The sequence below is a fragment of the Dromaius novaehollandiae genome, chromosome 25 (genome assembly GCF_036370855.1).
Source record: "Dromaius novaehollandiae isolate bDroNov1 chromosome 25, bDroNov1.hap1, whole genome shotgun sequence".
Classification (NCBI taxonomy): domain Eukaryota; kingdom Metazoa; phylum Chordata; class Aves; order Casuariiformes; family Dromaiidae; genus Dromaius; species Dromaius novaehollandiae.
Genome location: NC_088122.1, coordinates 638,810 through 659,744, shown reverse-complemented (window position 1 = coordinate 659,744; position 20,935 = coordinate 638,810). Strand labels below are relative to the sequence as shown.

Sequence of the window (20,935 nt, the reverse complement as noted above, 5' to 3'; positions counted from 1 at the left end):
TTCGGTTTATATGGATAAGAACATGCTGTTAAAACACTTATGTTGCAAATATGCTAATTTACTATTTGTTGCTACACTTTCCTCCATGCTGATCTACAAGAAGTTGTTGTAACATGTTTTACCTGATGCAGAACATCTAGAGTGACAGGATAGAAGAGATTCTCAACAATAATCCTCAGGACAGGGCTCTGGCCAGCCATCGCCATTCCTGCATCTACTGCTGCCGCAGAGGCCGACAGCGCTAGGTTTCCGGACTGAACAGAATTCACTGCTTGCAGAGCTGCTTGGGCACGCTGCAGAACCAAACATCCTGTTAGACTGACACTCCTGCTTGCAGAAATACATATTGAGCTCTTCTGGAGATTCTCCTCTGCAAACTACTAAAGAGCAGAACTCAAAAGGGCTAGCAATTAACTGTCCCTAAGACTGAAGATGCAATGACTTCAGCACATTTTAAACACGGGCAATACAAAATCATCACAGCAATGCAAAAATACAAACCAAGTAAAATATGAAGTACTTGCACTACAGCTAGAAATCATGAATGGTATATATGGATGAATTAAAATGTTGATCAGCATCTACAGATGCAGCAAAGTTATTCCACTGTTTAGAAGAATGGAAAAGTTGGGCTCTTCAAGGGTGAAATACTGTCTCCAGAATACTACAGAAACTGACAAGACTGAAAGATTAATGTTCAGCTGCTGTAGGGATCCAGGAGTGAAGAGACTTGGAAAAAATTCTGTAAAGAGTCCCCCTTAGGTGTATGCCATTATAATGGGCTCAGCATTGAGCATCAGATTCTGGTTTTGTTATTTGCACCAAGTAGCACTTCCTCTCCACAGCATTAGATCCTGATGAATGTCAGTCTGAAAAGTGAGAGGAGGCAAACAACGTACTAGGCAGACATCCCCGATAAGGAGGCACAAGTAACTTGAACTTCTTTCCAGTGTTCTTGTCCTGAATGAATGCCAATACGAGCTGAGCCAGAAAAGGGAACCTTTTACTCTGTGCAGAGCCTATCTTTCACAGGAACTTTAGATAGCACAGACAAAGCATCAAGAACTGCTGTGTTCAAGTGCTGCCTGCAAAAGCTAATACTCACTAGCAACGCATTATACTCTACTGAAGACAGAATTTTGCCCCAGAGCTTCACTTTATATAAAGCTTCAAATATTAGATACAAACATTTTCCAAAGCACTAAAGCTCATCAAGTCTTTAGATATCTATTCAGTTACTGTTTCTAATTAAAGAACGCTAATACACTGATTCTCACAATCTCATATTTGCTATTGTATTTTCCTCCCCTGACATTTCAATTTCAAGCCAGTTTTAGTAGCTTATTTAACAATTTAAGATTTTGAGTAAAAACCATTACAGGAGTCCTTAAGCTAGAAGCTATTGGTAGAAATCATTGTTTCTTCCCTACTGTTCCCAAGTAGCACATGACAAATCATAAGCAAAGGGAAAGATGCAAGCAAGAGCACTTTATTCTGAAAGTCAGGCTCTCAGAAACTAGATCAGAAGTGTCTGTATTCAAATTCACAGAAAACACAACAAGCTCTGCTTAGCGCTATCATAGCTAAAATCAAATCCCTTGAAATCCTTTCATGTCTACACCAGCATCACAAATCAAAGCACTAGGTGAGAACCATGTCCGTCCCTCCCACCAATATGACAATGTAAAAAACAAACTAACTGCTTGGTTTGGAGAGTTGTCCGTTTTGAGCTCCTTGTGGTTGGAGAACTGAATGTAGATGGGCTGGCTTCGAAGGACTGGAGTGACTGTGGTATAATAGTTTACCATGGTGTTGGCTGCCTCCTCCGTATTCATTTCTATGAAAGCCTGCACAGAAGTCAAATCCAATACATGCAGATATTATCAAAGTAGCTCACACTAGGAGACAGTGTTAACACTTGACAATAATATAGTGCGATTGATAACTTGAGAAGGAACTTGAATTGCATCAGTATTTTGACTTGACTACTGCATTTACATGCAAGTTTTTCTTTGCATACAGAATTATTTAAGAATGGGCTATACGTAGAACAGATGAAGAATTTCACTGTCCAAACTGACATTAACATCATGTTTGTCTCATCCCAAGAGCCACACTACACACATTTAGAAGACAGGCAATTACAGAAGTGTTTGCAAGAACGCCAAAATAAAATAGAGCAACAGCCCAGATTCTTAATTATCATATTAAGAGACTTCTCATAATTCTCTGCACAGTTGTAAACCTACTCATTCTTTCATACCTTTATGGTCTTGCTCTACTTTGAAACAAAAATGCAAGGGGTTGTAGTGAGTCACTATATTAAGTATTTTCATATAATCATGCCATGCAACATCTAATAGAGGTACATTTTCATAATTAACATTAAAGATGTAGTATTTTATGTGATGATTAAAGTTGGCTTGCTTCTTTACTCATTAATTTGTAAGGGACAATTTTAGTTACCAAATTAGTGCACACCTTCTGCATTACCCAAGAGCATCTTGACTTTACCCAGCTCATTTTGATATATCTGTAAAGGTATCCTTAACCTGCAAAGTTAATGCTTGTAGTTACTCAGTTATCAAGCAAGCTTGAGTGAAAAAAGCCAACTCATGCCACTGTTGTCCAAATCATTTACTTAGTCTGTAATTTAAAACCAAGCATAATACCAATTAAAAATGACAACCTATAATTAGGAACTGAACTCTGAAAACAGCATTTTCTACAGCTCACAGGATAATCATGGAAAAGAAAGATACAGTATGCAGAAGTTATTGACTCCTAACACGACAGTTGTTTAAACAACTTGAGTGTGGTTTACTGATGACAAGTAATCAAGTTTGACATAATCATTACTTTCAATTTCGGACACAATACCTGATTTTTTCCTTTCAACATTAGAAGATTGGTGACCTTGCCAAAAGGTAAGCCCAAAGAAATGACCTCTGCCTCCGTGACGTCACTGGGGAGTTTACGGACGTGGATTACTCGAGATGGGACCCCAGCGCTTCTACTATCACCTTTGAATTTTTTGCTGTCGTTTCCATTAGCTATGGAAAGCAAAAATCACTGCTTATTAGAGCGGGTTTGATAGAACATGCACATATTTACCACATTTGACATGCAATGTGCGCTCCCCATCCAGTTATTACTCTCTGCATTACAGAGAAATACTGTGGTCTAATTTAACCAGTGTTTGAAGACACATGGTTTTACTCATTTTTCAAATTACATGAGTGATCCAAGTGATGTAGCTAAATGCCACAGCAATGGAATCAACTCTCCAGTGACCATTTTACAGCTTGTTTACAGTACACACACACAACCCCACCCACCCACATTTCTGCTTTGTTTAGGTCTGAGCCACCGATTCTAGACTGCTGCTTTATTCCTTTTCACTTTGATTGGCACTTTTGGCAATGAAGCAGCTTGAGAAGCACATCTTAAAGTAGGCAATATTAAAACGACAAATACATGATCCAAGACATAATTTTAGATTAACTGGACTGCATGCATGGCAAAGACTGTCAGCAGCACAATACCAAAGACATTAGCTGATACAGTCTAGCAGGGAGGCCACAGTTAGGCATGGAGACTCAAAAGATAATGGTAGCTCAAAGCAAGACAATTCAAGGCACTGAGACAAGCACAGAGAGGAAAAAAAAGTATAGACTCAGCACCCAAGGATTCCATCTTGGATGGGATTACTTACTTGGGAGTCTTACACAATGTAGAGGTAATAGAAGACTACTATAGACTCCAAAATAATCCTACATGAATTCAACTGTGCTTTAACTGCACCAGTTTATGGCACAAACTGCACATTGCAATTGCTGTAAAATCATTTTAGCAACTGTCCTGCAATGATTTTATTCAGTCCACTAATCTTTTGATGATACAGGGTAGAAGTTTATTACTTTCAGCCTTACAAAAGGCCTAATAATAACAAGCACTAAAAATGAACAGATTTTAAAATTAAGAACAAGTGGGGAGGAAAAAAAGAAAGAGGCCTCCTCATAGTATTTGCAGTGCTTATCATCAATTTCTATTTTTATAGACAGACAACATTACCTGCAGAAGAAGAATTGCTGCTCATGATAAAGGGTCCGTTAGTAACACAAGTAGAGAAAAGCTCGTCAGATCCCCGCTGGAAAAGAAAAGGAGAACAGTAAATTGACAGCATTTTGCTAAATTCTGTTCAGGTGCTTGGAAAGCAAAACAACAATTGAGCTATTGAGGTGCAAAAAAACCTGAACAGAAGTATAAGTGCAAAATATACTGACAGTGGGCAATCAACCTCTCCATCACATAAATTAAATATGAGTAAAAGCCAATTTAGCAAGTGTGTAGCATTATCCACTATCTCCATTCAGCTAGGCATTAGGAACCTCAGGATTGTCTGAAGCTGCTAAATTAAGTCCTCTCTATTCAGATATATGTTCTCCTACTGTATCTGGTAAGATAGATTTGACTATTGATATCAGACAAGATTATGGTCCTTTTAGTTTAAGCTAGAACAATACTGCAGTTTATCAGAAACTGCAAAGCAGATGTGCCTCCAGGCATTCATCAATAGGAGAGAAGATTATTTTACTGTAGGTTACCAAGAGTAAGAAACTCTTCAAGCTAAAGACAAGTTATCAAAAGCTAGCCAAAAGTGTTAGTGCATGACTTAACTATTATGAAAACAAAGATGATGTGTATTTCCACCTGACGAGGAAAAGATGCAACCTAGAGAAATTGAGAACTGAAAGAAATTGAACTCTTTCCCCTCCCCCAGCCCCCCAAGAGCCAGAGCAAGAAAAATCAAGTGACTAGAAAAGCAGCTACTTTTCACATTTTACAACAGCAAATTGGTCTGCATATAATAAAGTAATTTAGATTCTAGTACAAAAAAACCCCACAGATCACTGGTTTGTTGTTGTGTAGCCATAATCCCCAGAACAGCAGCAATAATTTCTAGGAGGACCAGACAGCACCCTAAAGTCTCAGTAAACACTTTAGATCTGTCTTCGGACTTTGTTCTAACAGACACAGACAAGCATTCTGAAGCAGAGAAGTCCAAGTATCACAGCGTGGCACAAATTCTTTGTAATCCCATCCTCTATTGCATTTCACTCTAGGAGTTGTTCTCCACTGAAGTCAACAGGTCTACTTGTAGAACAGAAAGCTGCAAGTAGCACAGTCTGCATCCCAATACCATGTTTCTTTGATTTTTCTTACTGCAGTACAGTGCCTTTCAACTTAGAGAGAAAAAAAAAACAGTCCAGTGAGAAATTCTAAAACTACCCAAACAAACTGATCATGCAAATCCATTAACAGAAATGCATTTAGTTACTCTAGGCTCTGTAGTAGCTGTAGTTAATGTATAATTCCATCTATTTGCATAGAGTGAAGCCTGGCACTTCTCTCCTCCATTCCCTACAAATAAAGTTAAACAGATCTATGTGACAGGTTAATGTGAACCATGCACATATTTCAACTCATTACAACATAACCTGTAAAGTCACCCAAATTACCTCAACTGACCAAGGCTAGTCTAACTTAGAGCAGGAGGTATTAAAAACGTTACTAAGACACAAACAAATAATACTACAAATCACTTCTCAGCGCAATTGATGTTCATAAACACAGTTTAAAATCAGTATGACTTAATTTTAAACAAGTAACATAAAAGACCTCAAAACCCACTGTAAGCAGTATACTTATGAAAATACATGAAATGAAAACATGAAAGTGAAACATGAAAACACAAATCCACTATACTAAAAGAGCACTTTCTTGTAATTTTTGAAGTGATTCATATACAGAAGTGCTACACTAAAAGACTTCTTCTAAAAGGAGTAGGGGGAAGAAAAGAACTAAGCTCATTCCTGCCTCAGCTAAATCTCATCCATCTTGATGAAAACATACCCTGCTTCATACTGTGACCACCAGAAACACTATCTCTCACCATGTCCTATATCTAGTGGCAATTGTAGTAACAGTATCTGTGCGACAACAAAAGCTCTCTGCTTACTCTATCAGTAAACAGGTTGGAAAAGTAGGTCACATAAGGAGCCCCAGAACACTGAATTAGAGATATCTTATAAACTGCTTTATTTTTTCCAGTCTTGAATTTCTTGTTTGACTACTTACTGCTAACTCTTCAAAGACAAACTCAAGGACTTTGATGTACTGAATATGAGAAATTAGGAGGGGTTCCAAAATCATGGCTCATGTGCTATACTGGTCATCTGCAAAGCACTGGAAAGGCAATGGGTCACCTAGTGATGTCTCCCTGTTCTAGCTTAAACAAAGTAGTAATTAGGAATTGGCCTTAACACCTGTTCTAATTAGCCCTGGGATCTTTAAGTACAGAGAGGCAAGCTAGTCTGGGAGATCCCATCCTTCTGATTACTTAAATTAATGCATAATTCAAGATTAAAAATTTAAAAAAATCCAGTTTGAAAATGCTTATGTGCCTAAATCAAAAAATTACATGTACAGCTTTATATTTTGTGGCATAAGTTACAACCAGCAGCTGTTTAAAAGAACAGCCTATGAGCAAACAAAAACCTACAAACACAGACAGATGTTTATGACCTAAAAGAGAGCCTTGAAGAGCCTCTGAAACTCACTACAGCATTCCCTAGTGGGCCTTGAACTTTTTTTTAATAAGAACTTAAATAACAACATGTATATTTCTGAGCATACACAACTCAGACATTCCTAATATGAATCAACGTGCCTATGCAAGTACACTCAATTACTCCTTATGATCCACCATGGAAATGCCACTTGTTTGGCTGTCATGGACACAAGACTAGGAAACTATAGACTGGAAAAACAAACATTTGCACCATTTTAGAAAGAATTTAAATTTCCTGAATGAAGCTTCCCCAATGACTTGTTTAAAATAAACATTTTCTTGCACATTTAAAAATTTACTCACAACATATTTCAACAAGGAATGTTTATTGCTGCTAGTTTCCACATGTCAATGTTTCTTTAATGAAAGAGTACAATTTCAAATCCACTCCCCTCTTATCTTCAAGACATTCTATGCTGCCTGCTGTGACCAGAGCCAGGAGGCAGAGGGGGATGATTGTTTGACATCAAAAGAAGCAGCAGTCAATTTGTAAGCTTCACAGCAGGAAGTATGTGCAAATGAAGGGGGAAGACTGAAGCATTTGGAAAACTGCATTTATTCTAAGGCTTCTTATCTACATGAAGAAATTTACAGACACTACATACATACAACTGCATAGTTATAACAGAATTATTCCCCACATGGACTTCCTTTAAAACAGCGGCTTTTAGAGCACAAACCAAAGAGGAGCATACTCAGTATAGCAAGGAGTTGCATCAGTTACTTACATGATACTACCAGAATCGCACAGTACGTATCAGTGCTGGCAAGCTTCCTTGAACAGAGTCAAACCGCATCAACTACTGCATTTTTCTTCAACATTTCTCACACTGTTACTCTGTTAGAATTATCTTAGATAACTGTAAGGAATCTCTAGTGATAGTTTCTTTTTGGAATGATCTAACCTGAAGTAAATTGAAAACAGAAGGGCTCTCAGTCTGCATTCAGTATGGAGAACTTCAGCAGGAGCTGGTAGCAATTGACCGTCTTTACACTTGCAGTGGTCGCCAAGTTCTCTTTCCAGACTGTTTTCTTTCTGTATGTGTTATGAATAAGCTTTAAAAACATGTTATAATACATTCAAGTGCTCTGTACCAAGTATTTCATTTCAGCAGAGCCAGAGGAACCAAACTGAGCCTGATTTTGTTTAAAAAAGTTAGACTTTAAAAAAAGTTTGTCACCAGTAGCTTATCTATTGGGTATTTTGAATTATATTTGAAAAGCCGAAACAAAAAGCTATTGATTCTGAAACATTACCTGTGTTCTTGTGGTGTTTTTTGGTTTTGGGTTTTTTTTTTGGGGGGGGGGTTGGTTTGTTTTTAAAAATTGTACGTCTAAGCAATTCTATTCTTTTATTTGCTCTCTGTAACTCATGTACTCCCTGTAACATGCCATAAAGCATTCTGCAATCATATATCTTTTAATTCCCCAGCTATTATAAAGGGGCCCAGGACTGCAGTGCTTGGATCAAGGTGCAGTTCCTTACATTCTCAAGTTAACATAGACTAACACCTCCTGTGAGCAAAAATGTTGACATTTCTGGTTAGCTAATTCTTTTACAGCTGGTATTTTTATAAGAGATTAACAGAAGCAAAAACATACTAACAGTAATACTGTTCTACATAAAATTCCTCACTTTAACTAACAAATCTAATCTTCCTGTTTACAGAAAACAAACCACTTTTTTTTTTTTTTTAAAGCTGCATTGCCAAATCTCATCTCATCCAGGGTAAGCCTATTTCTGTTTCTGAAAAAATCACTGATTAGCCATGCAAATTATCAACAGGTAAAATACTGACAGTGAGCATTTCTATGACAGCAGCTTCCTTTTGTCTGCTGCACTCATGGCTACAAAAGGTCTCCTACCCAAGCCGCATTAATCAAACAGACCCATGCTCTGTGTAGTCTTGCTATCACTACTGTTCCCTTTTCTGAATTATGGAAAGGAAGTTGTTCACAAGATAAAAATTCTAAAATTTCACATTTTTCTAAGTTATAATCTTGAATATTCCCTGCTTGTAAACTTTCCTAAGCCTTCTCTTTGTTTTAAAAGGAAGTTCTAAACAACCAAATTTTATCCTAAAACTTAATTTAGCCTAAGCTTTCAGTTTAAAAAAAGCTGTTGTCAATTCATATGAAAACTACAGAACTGCCTCATTTTTACCAGAATTTTACTTAAACTTTAACTTAGTTTGAAATGAAGAAGCCCAGAGATTGTCTCAGCACATCTAGAAGTACTGCAGAAATTCTCAGTTGCCCTATATAATCTGCCATCTACTTAAGATCCACTGACTCATTTAAAAAGGATTACAATAAATCAATTGCATTCTGCCTGTGCAAAAGGCTAGAAACCAATGCAAACTAAATGACCGCAAAAACACGAGTTTTAAGAGAGAAAGGTAATACACTACATGATAACAAGTAATTGAAAAACTGAGTAGCAATACAGCTTTGATACAGAACATAAGACTACCATTCAAATCTCTCCAAACATTTAAGGACCACCAATAAAGATTTAAATGTGTATGTTACTGCACAGTCTTTGACCAGTACTTTCAGAACACTGTGCAAGTGTCAAGGGCTGAAAGCAAAATTAAAGCAAAAACAAAAGGACAGGGAACATGGAAAACAATTAGAAAGGGTCAGCAAGCCAGAGGCTAACCAAACGTAAAACCTACAAGAAACAAACTACTTCCCTGACTGCCTGAGCACAGGGCAGCAGCAGCCGCCTGACCGTGGCTATGAAGTGTCTTAGACTGCTCTACCAACTTCTAACAGACTACGGATAGCACCATCCCTCCTTTTAAAGCAGCCTTGTGCCTTTGCCCACACTGAGCATGCAAGTATCATGCTCCTGCTCTGCTTTCCCTACATATGTACACCATAGTATTTTACACACACAATTACACGCCAACATGAAGAGAAGCTCACAGCAACCCTTTGCTCTGACAAGAGGTAAAAAAATTTTTTTGGAGTACAGAAAGCATTGAGTGTCTCGAGCACACTTCGAGAACGCCGAATGAGTTCAATCCCAGAGGATTAAAGAATGCATACTCTGAGACTTCCGTTCACAACCCAAATAACTTTGCAAAGCAACTAATAAGAGAAATCCAGTCTGATGACATCATCATTCACACTCATATTACACGCCAACATTTTTTGCTGAGAGATTCAAGAGCTAAGAGTGGAACTAAATTTAAACTACTAGGAAGAATGATGCCAATTTTCCTCGTCTTCCACAGGAGACTTATTTTCAGCAAGGTTCACTGATTTTTTTCCCCCCAGTGTTTCCCCCTTTACCCTCCCCTGCCTCAAGTACTCCTTAGCCATTGAAAAGGTACCACAGTGTAAAAGGAAACATTCCGATTTGCATTACAAACAGAACACATTAGTCAATTTTCTTGTGAAAATGCATCGGAAGAACACTGGACAGAACCTTATACTCCTTCAATCCTAATAAAGTTGAAAACTTAGCATTAACTTAAAATAATTTCAATAGTCTAAAGTCTGCAGGCTCCGAGCTGGATTTTAATAGTGCACTCTGATACTAGTATGTACAATATATTGTTTGTCCCACTGATCTGTAAGTAGCAGTTATAACCTCAGTGTGCGTTGTCCATCCCTCTCTGTGCCCCCTGTTTGAGAGATATAAAATTGATCATCCAATCAGACCCAAAAGTGAGACTTGTGAAAAAATTAATTTAGTGCACTATTGCTTATGGTTGAACTTTATGTACTAATTCAAATGCAGAAGCCCCTACATCATTTATCGAATTAAATCCAACCCAGCAGTCAATCTGTAGTGGAAGTATTTGCATATATGGCAGGCCTAGAGCATATATATAAATATTTATTTAATATTATGCTTTGTTCAGTTGGGGCTAGCAAACACGTATCACCTATCATTTAGGGATTGTCTAAATTGTTACAGCCTCACTCCTGTCTGGGCAAAGTTTAGTTTAATACCTTCATAGAAGGGCCAGTGTGCCAAGCTTCCCACTAAGATGCACACTGGAATACCAGGTACTCACGCATTTTCAGCATCTTTGAAACTGGGTTAGTTGGTCAGTGCTGCAAAGAATTTAACACTTCACAAAATTATTTTTCTACTGTACATATTGTCGCAATAGCTGGCACTATTTCTGTAGCTTCAAACAAGACTTTTGAGTTCCTAAAAGACACTGAAGACTTAACTATTACATATAAGCAATTGCTCACACAACCTGGATGTGAGGTTTTGCATTAAGAGTCCGTTATGAACTTCAGCATGCACAAACTTTAGAGCAAAGCCAGATCCTCAACCCACTCATCTAATCAGCCCCTCCCTTTCACTCTCAGTCTTAGCTACTATGGAGACACCCTGTGAAACAAACCTGCCCTTTGAGCAAATAAAAGGTGTGGCCATTTTAAATGGCCCCAAATTCCTAAACTCTAAGTACTGAAGTAATGCAGTCATTCTTGCTCTGTAGGGTAGTACACACCCAAGTCTTATTATATTCTGCTCCCAAGTTGCAACTTAACTATGAGCAAACCTTGAGTTTTTGAAGTCATTAGGCTGGAACAGATAGGTTTTTAGTAAAATTTTGTACAAATACTATCAGAAAGAAATATTGCCTGAATAATTCAGGAAAGAAAAGAGAACCCTTGAAAGAATATTTTGTGACAAACCTATAAAATGGCAAACTGAACTTGCAAGTTCAGAAGGAACTCCACACTAATTCAATCTCATCTAAATTGCAATTGCATAATAATCAGAACCGGCTTTGGCAAACACCAAGCACTCATTACCTCAGGATTACCAGAAGAGTTGCTGAACTAAGCACAGAACTCTACAAGAGTCTTAATATGAAGCTTGAGAGAGAAAAAACCAAAACAAAACAACAAAACAACCAACCAGCTACACCAGACCCATATAAAACCTGAAGTTAAATGATACCTTTTCTTGCTAGTTTTAGCAGATGACAAATGGGGCATCAGCACATTCACATTTTCTAGTCTGAAAACAAATACTTGAAATAGATGCCACTGACTTGGAGACCACAAAGGGAGTCAATCTCTACATTTGAGAGTGGCAATACTAAAAGGATGAAGTAAAATCTATGCCCGTGAAATGCCTTGCCATGTATTTTTTTTAATCATCACAGTTAATAGGCAAAGTAGGTCTGAGGTTCAAATACATAAAAACGGGTTAAGAAAATATTCTATCAGCTGATCATTTTCTGGCAAGTCTCACTCAATCTTATTTTCATCAGCAATAGAAGTCATAGCTCATTTCCTTTCTGAGTGCAAGTAATTTGAGCTAACTGCCACATCTAAAAAAATGTTTAAGATATGATGCAGAGAAACAGTTTTACACAGATCTAATAGCTAATAAACCTGTGGCAGCAATCTTGCTTAGTACCCGTGCTTCAACCAATAGTTTCAACTTCTGTTAAACTGAATTAAGCAAGTAAACAGTTTTCATAATCCACTGGAAGGTTTATCACTTGCCCCACAAAGGGCAGTTATCTATAAATTGAAGACACAGGTGTATAAAAACTGATTGTGTGCCACTTATATCTAACAGATTAGACAGAGATATTTGCCAAATCTGACTGACATGATGCTTGCCAATGGGTTCTAGCATCCATGTACCTTGTTGGGTACATGTGGCTTACATGTGTGATCATGCCTGTTACAGAAAGACCACAAGAGCCAGCTTGTTGCAGCCTCTAGCTAAAGCCATAGGAGGGGACTGGAATTTCCTCACAACATTCTTGGCCTACTGCCTGAAGCCATAATTACTGTTCCCATGGCAAAGATCCTGGCTTGACCACAAATCACTTCTACGCAGTCAGCCTGTATCACACTCTAGCAAACCTTGTTTTAAAAATTAACTTCTCAAATGCCTCAGAAGCATAATCATTTTCTGTAAATGCATCCTTCAATCAAAACACTACAGGATTATGAAACACCTAACCTTTTTTCAGCAATTTTTATCTATAAAATGTGACAGTACTTATAGTTAAAGAATACTATTACAGCTCATACACTTTCTAATAAGTCAGTCCTGCTCAAAGACCATTACAGCCTAAAGAAATAAAATGATACTTAGGCAAATTAAAGAAAAAGAAAGGAGATACTGAAAGAGTGAACTTGATCAGCGTACTTAAAAGAAGTAACTTCAGGGGACAGACCCACTACCTTAGAAGTCCAAATACAGTGCCTCCATCTTAAGGCTAAACTTCCTTCCTTTTCAGATAGTAATGAACACACAGGAAGAAAGAAGTCTTAAATCATGTGTTTCTAATTTGCAGGACATTCCAGAAGACTGTGCATCAGGAGCCCCATAACAGAGTTGTAATGTGTTTCCTAAGCAAACCCATACACTTTAAACTGAAGAGCCTGAGGTCCAGGTTAAATGCAAAGCCCTGAAATGGCTACTTGGATTACCATTATGATAAAAACAAGACTACCAGACACTATAGTAAAGTGCTTTAGAACTAAAGCATGAGAATATTTGGGGAGTTTGAAGACTATTGTTCTTAATGGTTAAGTTGCAGAACATAAATACAGCAAAGATCTAAGAACAAAGAATACAATCGTGTGAGTGCCTATAACAGGTAAACTACAGATGGGAGAAAACCCTTCAAAAAAGCACCAGTATCCTGCCTTTTAAAACAGCAGAGTGCATTGATACATACTGTCAATAAAGTCCTTAACTCCAAAGTTAGATTGTAGCAATCTGGAAAGCTTTATCTGAGGAAGACAACTAAAGATGCCACTGTAAAGTGTTTTTGACATTTTATTCAATGATATTTTCTTAAGTTACAGGCACTTTTCTTGCTTGTCTGAGATTTCCCCGGATTTGGGACATTCCAATTATACTAACAGAACAGTTAAAAAGGTTTCCATTATTCTTTTATTAAAATGCTGCTTAACAAAGTACATCGAGACAGCTGACAGCTTTTTGGGACTGTAATCCTCTAATACCTTAATAAATTGGATGGAGTACTGTTTATGCCTTCTTTGTACATACATGATAAGAATGAACAAATTTGCACTTCAGATTAAAGACAGTCTTCCAACTCAACTTTGCATGCCTTTCGTTTAGGAGCTCAGTCAGCAAGCTCTTGTGAGCGCAGCTTTTGGAATGGACATTAGCAAGGCAGTTCCATCCCCAGCTGAATCCTGTTCCCATTAAAGAGTTTTATAAATTCAACTGACCACCAAACTGTAGTTCCACTACATTATTTTAAGTTATTAGGCAATTATAAAGAACATCAGCCTCTGAACAGAAGGGGAGAAAAATCAGTTAACCCTTGAAGTGATTTCAGTGATGCCCGAGGGATGAGACGAACAACGATGCTGGAAGGAAGAGAGCTCTATCACTGAAATTATTTCAGCAGGGAGATCACTGAAATGCTTCTGAGATATTACAGAAACTTTCTTCTGCAGTCTCTTTAAACTACTTACTGGAAAAACCCAAAGGAAATGAAGACAATAAGCAACAGCAACGACAGAATTTCAGAAGAGCTGTAGCCAATGCGGTTTCACACTTACCACCAAGAAAAGCATTTTTAACAAGTAATACATACATGGTTTGATTATACTTCTTTTTAAAGCAATGAAAAAAGCCTGTATGCCCCTCCATGTAAGAATCTTGCAATCAGATGATCTTCAGTAGTACAGGAGGAACAGGATATAGACCAACCAGCTGTACACAGGCATGTACAGCATACAGACATAAGAATTCTTTGTTACTAACTGTTTTTGTAAATAGGATTCAAGCTTATTTAAAGCAAAATCCATGACACGCATAACATCTTATAGCAAAACATTAAAGAACACAACTTGTATTCGATGAACTACACTGGCATACTCAATATCTTATTTAAACACAATCAGATATACAACTGTTTTGAAAATATTTTTAAAACTTACCTTTATTGAGATGATTCAACTTTCTTTTTTGCTTCTGTCACTCTTTAAATTTTGATTCAGCTTCCTCAAAACCTGCCTTGTCTTTCTTGACAAGAAACCTCATTTTCGATGCACACACCTCTTTCACCACTCTCCACCCTACTGTACAACTAGCACAAGAGTTACAAATCTGTGCTAAAGGATTTCTCCCAGTCCCCATTTTAGACATCTTGGCTGTACTCTTCTAGGTGACTGAAATCACCCTACAGATGGAAGTGATGAGGCATGCAGTATCACATCCTGAAGCTTTCCAAGATTCACTGAGAAGACTATTAGAGTTTCAGAGGCTTCCTGGTCAAGTTCTTTAGTTATGTGAAAGAACTTAAAACTGCAGCAATTTAAGATTACACATTGTTATAATTGACTGAGGGGACTTTTATCTAGATTAATCTGCTTACTTGAAGATGTTGTATGAAACTGTCCTACAGTGATCAACTGATGACTTAGTCCAACAACTATCATGGCTTGATTAACTATTAACCAACCTGACTGTCAAAACTCAAGCTTTTCCTCTTTGATGACAAACTGAACTCCCTCTTGCAGATGGTGTTCTCAGCCAAAACCAGACACTATCATGTCACTAAGATTTTAATTCTAATCTCAGACACTGATACTAGGAAATGCTAGAATAACCTGTCCCCTATAGCTGTCAAATACATCCCCTTCATTTGTTTAATGCTTCTCAAAACCCCCAAAGCACTAACACACACACCTATGCTTACAGCACTGGTCACATCTAATTTTGTTCCTTCAACATTAAAAACCTATTTGCTGTCTAGGAGCAACTTCTCTAATGCTTTTAATTCACTTATGTAGATTTAACAGAGCTCATACTACACAAGCTCAACCCTACTTAAAGAATTAGCCCTATCACACATTGCATCAACTCACCAGCCTCTATTCAAGTTTCCACATGCAACTCTACTTCATTTCTGTGTTAATAATGAAGAAGCTAACATAGAATTCAGGCCATTAAAAAAAGTTGTCAGGTTACTACTTTGAGGGCTCACATTCACATGTACTACCTAATAAAGAGCGCTTACAGGGCTGAACTTACTGTAATCCTGATTCCAGAACATTAGCAGCAACGTTCACTAAGTAAAATAAAAAACTTCTAAAACATGAAGGAGTGCCAGTCTATACTGCACATTGCAGTTTAGCATTTCACAGGAATGAGCTTTTATCCTGTGAACACAACAGCCTATTACCATGCACCATAGATAAGGAGGCTCCTGTCAGCACTTTCGAGTTTCAGGGCTAGGTCTGCACTTTCAAAAGCCGAGACTAGAAGGGTAAAGGTCATATTTACTGTACTTGCAAGAGATAAAAATCAACAACTAAACACTCTTGATTTTTCAAGGTACAGGAATTTTTGACATATAAGTGAATAGGAATATTAAAAGAGTTCCCAAAAAAGAAAGGACCAACATTTCTCCATTGAGAAGCATTGTCTGATATACAAACAACAAGCGTGGCTTGACATTTTTGTAGGGGAAGGGCTGTTCCTATAGGCAATAAAGTTCTTCTCTGACAGTTGATAATCAATGTCCAAATGCAAAGAGCTAAGTGCTGAGCCATAATAAAAGTTTTAAATGCACATGAAACTAAGTTACCTTCTAGTGAAAACCAATTTATGTGGTACCAGAAATAACCCTTTAAAGCTGAAGATCTACATTTGGTGAGGCTAAAACTAAGTCAGATGCTGAGCAGTGTAAAAAGAGAGAAAAAGTGAGAAGTGCCTACCTTTGTACCAACTGTTATATCTTGGACAATGCTGTAGAAAAAAGAAAGAAAAGGATTAAAAAAGTTAGATAGGTTTGCCACAAATATCCAGCATAGTTCACAGTAGTAAGAAAAAAAGCAAGTCAAAGTGCACAGTTGTCTTTGCAGGTGAGCCAAGGACAGTTTATACAAAGAAAAATTATTAGATGGTGATGGTGGAGACCCAAGACCCAGCAGTGCTAGAAAACTGCAGCCCTTCCACTTCCTATAGTGGAGCTTGCTCTTTTTGCCAGTGTACCGCAGGGAGGGGGGAGAACTGAAAACGACACAGTTAAAGCCTAGCATTCTTCACAGGAATGCAAAGTGATTAGAACAGAACCTTTGCCCTAGTCAAGGGCAAAGTGTCAAGAGTCAACTCCATCACCAGCATTTGCTTCTACAGTTCTTAAAACACCTATATTTAAAGGAGTTAAAATTACCTTTGCTAGGATGTAAAGGGGCTGTCTCTAGAGAAACTATCAATTCAATTGTGGAAAAGACTAACGCTGTAATTCCAGTGGTACCACAGATAAGCAGCAAAGACCAAATGGAGCTTGGACTGTCACCTCAACCAAATGCAAGTAGTCCATGCCAGGCTAACAGCAGCCCTTCAGCTAAGCTACCATCACCGAGTTAGCCCAATGCCAGTCCAACAAAGGGCAATTAGAAGAGCAATGAAGAGGTCCAGGCAACTCCCAGACTGGTATGCCTGTACAGAACACTCCTCCACTGATTCGCTTCTACCTAGGAAGACAAACACTAGGCTTTTCTAACACAAACATGAAGAAAAAACACAATTATTAAATCTAGCATATATGTTTAAACCTGTTAAACAGACTTCCCGATTAACTGACCGAAAAAAGTAGTGTTATTCTAGTACATGCATCTAATAAAAAGCTTTCTGCTGTACCTCAAATAGCTTGTGTTAGCCCTCGCCAGAAGCAAACACGGTATCGCAAGACATATCTACTAGAGCAACTTCTTTCATCGATGGAATCGGAATGAGCAGCCTACCAACATGGAATACTGCAGCTTGGTAACCTTCCGGAGTATTACATTACCTACATATAATTTTTTTTTTGGTAAAGTACTCAAGACAGACAAAGGATTTCAATTATACCCTTGCACTGAAAGTGTTTTTTAGAAGCTCCAAACCATGGTAAAGCAGCACTGTAAAAAAATGGAGAGCTGAAATGATAGGTTTATAGACTTGACATATTGTTTTGACTCCTATCTTTCCAATAGCTGACATCACAGTCCGTAACCTCAGCGTAAAGGATTCAAACGTGGCACGCTAATAGATCTACAGTAACTTTAAGGAAACATGGCAGACAGGTAGAAGGCATGGCAGTCATTTTTAAACTGCAATATGAAATCTGAAAGATTCAAGAACAATTCTACAATTCAAGTGATCTAATGCCAAAATACTCAAATTAACTAGTTTTTTCCCTACTCTCCTGCAACACTTCATGATTTTTTAGGGAGCTAAATATTGCTCAATCTTATTATTAAATCATTCATGTTTTACCAGCTTCACAAATAAGCCATAGCACTAGTATAAGCCAGCTCAGCTTCTCATACTTCCTCTTCAAAACCAACCTGCCATGTCATCATAACCCAGCAATTTACAGCTGGAGTTACAGTCTAATCCAATGGCTGCTGACAGGAAGCGACACGATGGTGTCTCTCTCTCTTTTTTTTTTTTTCTTCCAGTGAGCTACTTAAACATGCTGTATGAGAATGCAGGGTTTTAAAATCCCCTGGTGTCTGGTCACCAATGAAGACAGATGGGTTTCGCTACACTTTGAGGGCCAACACTAATGAACTAATTAAACCCATCTGCACACGAGCAATTTAAAAAATCATAATTTTATTAACATCACTAAATATTCTATGAGAACATATTTGTTCAATTAAAAAACATACATTTTTGCCCAGTGATTTTCATAACCTTAAGTTTTTCCAACAAAGCACAAAAAGAATGAGGAATCTCTCCAGTTTCCAAAACTCTCAAACTTACCCCTAAGCAATTTCTCTTACTTCCTGTTCCTCTTGTGGGCCTCATACACAGGAAATGTTTTACATAAAGTAGCCTTAACAGGGGATAGTATTTAAAATTATCCAACAGGAAAAGCTTTTTTATTTGCCAAAAATTACTGAATCCTGGAATACTACTGTAACCTATTTGATAATGAGCACAACATGAAGCAAGCGCCAATAATATTTAAGGTATTTTTATGCAGTACACTTTCAATTCACATCTCCCCTCTATAAGCTATTATTTCTTAAGCTGCATTCTCTTGTCCTGTATCAACCTCAAATATGGAATTGACACTTTGCTAATTTCCAGGCAATAAAACACAGGTAATAAAGCCTTTCACAAAAATTGCTATTTACATAGAACGGGATGTTTCCAATGCACTAAAGGAGAGAAAAAAATAAACAGCACCAGTAATGCCTTTAGGCTATTTTCCAAAGCAGTCTTTCTATGTGAACCCCTCGCATGTTTTAACAAAGAACTTATTCAAAAGAGAATTTTGGAAAACTGCAACTAAGTATCATTTTAGGTGCAGAAGTAGATGGAAGAGCCCGTAGCCAGAGAGGTCACGCACTGCCAACTAGACAGAAAACGTTAAAAGCACTTTCAGAAGAAAATTTTGAAGTTTCAATACAAGCACAGCTTCCACAGGGTAAACATATCATGCACTGCGATCTTTAGGAGGTAATGAATAATTAAGATTTCAAGACTCATGTGTTATACTCAAATTTCTACAATAAAGTAAGAACTAGTTCACGCGCACAGCAAGTTAGCTTTCCTAGGAACTACACTAAACACGCAGCTGATCACAAACTGATTTTTCACATTAAAATGGATGGTTTCACATGGTGACTTTTTTTTTTTTAATCTTTTTTAAATCCCCACTCAGGTTGAGCAACTTCTTAAAAGCAGCACAGCAAACTGAGCTGCATTCGGGACCGCAAGCTACTTTACTTGTAAGAGATCTGATCCACTGAACAAGCTGTTAGAAAAACCGAGAGTGTTATTTTTGAGATGAAAACATCACTGAAACCACACTTTTCAAGGGGTTAAAAACCTGACACGTGACTATGCTTAATTGGCACCAGGGTAATATTCTTGAGGCAACACAGGAGGCACTAATTCGGCCTCCCATACTTAAGGTTCTGGGAAAAAAACAGTTTATTGGGAGGCTTTCAACAGTACTTTCTTTTAACTATGATTACTGCATTCTTAAAAAATAAAAATAAAAAATAAAAACCAAAAGCACCACAGAAAAATCAGATCACTACAAAATATACCGTACAAGACAAGCAAAACATGGAGACCTCGTTTCTGAGAGCGCTGCCTTTATAAAGCAGTTTTAAAGTAAACGTTTATGAAACCAGACACCGGATGAGGTGGTGATTAAAGAGAAATCAATGCTGTCCAACATAAGAGAACTGTGCTCTTAAAAAAAAAAAAAAAAAAAGAGGAGAAAACAAAGCAAAAAACCCACGAAAGAAAACAAACACGCGCCCTCGCACGACCCAAGCAAACACGGAGGCAAGTTTTGTCTCGAAGGAGTTTAAAACCGAACAATAAAAAACAAGGAGGCAGGAAAACGGGTCTGCTCCCCCGCCGCTGCCTCGGGGTCTCAGGTAAGGCTGCCCCGGGCCTCCGAGCCCGCCCGAAGCGCCGCCGCTCCGCGCACACCGCGGCGGAACTCGGGCCGACCCAGCACCGCCCGCAAGAGCACCAGGAAGCCCCCCCCCCGCCCGCCCCCGCCAGGCCCAGACAATAGGAGCGAGGCCCGGGAGCGGCGCCGCCGCCCGCGGAGCGCCCCGAGCCGCCAGGTGCGCTCGGCGCCGCCGCCGCGCCCCATCGGGGCGGCCCCCCCGCTCCGCCCCCCCCCCCGGTGGAGGCGGCGGCGCGCACCCACGCGGCGCCCGCAGCCCGCCCCCGCCCCGCCGGGCGCGCCCTGGCCGCGGGGGGCGGCGGAGCGTGGCACCGGGGGGGGGGGGGGAAGCGGCACCAGAGCGCGCGCGCTGCCCCGGGCGGGGGGAGCACGAGGCACCGCGCCTCCCTCCGCGTCGGGGCGGCGGCCGCGGAACAGGGCCGCCCCCGCCCCGGGGCCCCGCGGGCCTCTCCCCCCCCCGCCCTCCCTCCTCGCACGGCGAGCGCGGCCGCGCCGGAGCCCCCCTCCCCCCGCACCGCGGGTCACCACCTCCCCTCCCCCCCGCCTCGCCTCGCCTCACACGCGGCGGCCCGGCCGCGCCCTCGGCGCCCCCCCGCCGGTGACGCCCCAGCCCCCGGCGCGGGTCCCGCGCCTCCGCCGCTTCCCCCTCGCTCGGGAGCGGGTCCGGGAACTCCCTTCCGCGGCCCCGAGCAGCGCCTGGCCCGCGCGGGGCCCCGGGCCGGTGCGGACTCACCCGTCCATTGCACACGGAGGAGACCCGTCGGGAACGGAGTGGAGGCGCCGGAATAGCAGGAACGAACCCAACCGCTTCGTGTTATAGACTCACAAAATGGCGGCGCCGCCCGGCCCGCCTCACCCGCGCCAACGCCCTATTGGCTACCGA

General features: G+C 39.7%; 1 protein-coding gene across 2 annotated transcripts in view; it reads right to left on the bottom strand.

Moving 5' to 3' along the window:
• PTBP1 (polypyrimidine tract binding protein 1) overlaps nt 1–20,935 on the bottom strand; it is a 32,348-nt gene extending 11,413 nt beyond the window's left edge. The window contains exons 1-6 of one of the 2 annotated variants that reach the window (XM_026108285.2): nt 20,786–20,928; nt 16,340–16,370; nt 4,075–4,150; nt 2,881–3,053; nt 1,701–1,847; nt 123–293 (exon numbers count right to left, since the gene is read on the bottom strand). In XM_026108285.2, the coding sequence (XP_025964070.1) occupies nt 123–293; nt 1,701–1,847; nt 2,881–3,053; nt 4,075–4,150; nt 16,340–16,370; nt 20,786–20,793 (606 nt within the window). In that variant the 5' untranslated portion in view covers nt 20,794–20,928. Of the gene's footprint in view, nt 1–122; nt 294–1,700; nt 1,848–2,880; nt 3,054–4,074; nt 4,151–16,339; nt 16,371–20,785 lie in introns of both variants that reach the window. The other variant, XM_026108286.2, reaches the window with a different exon arrangement.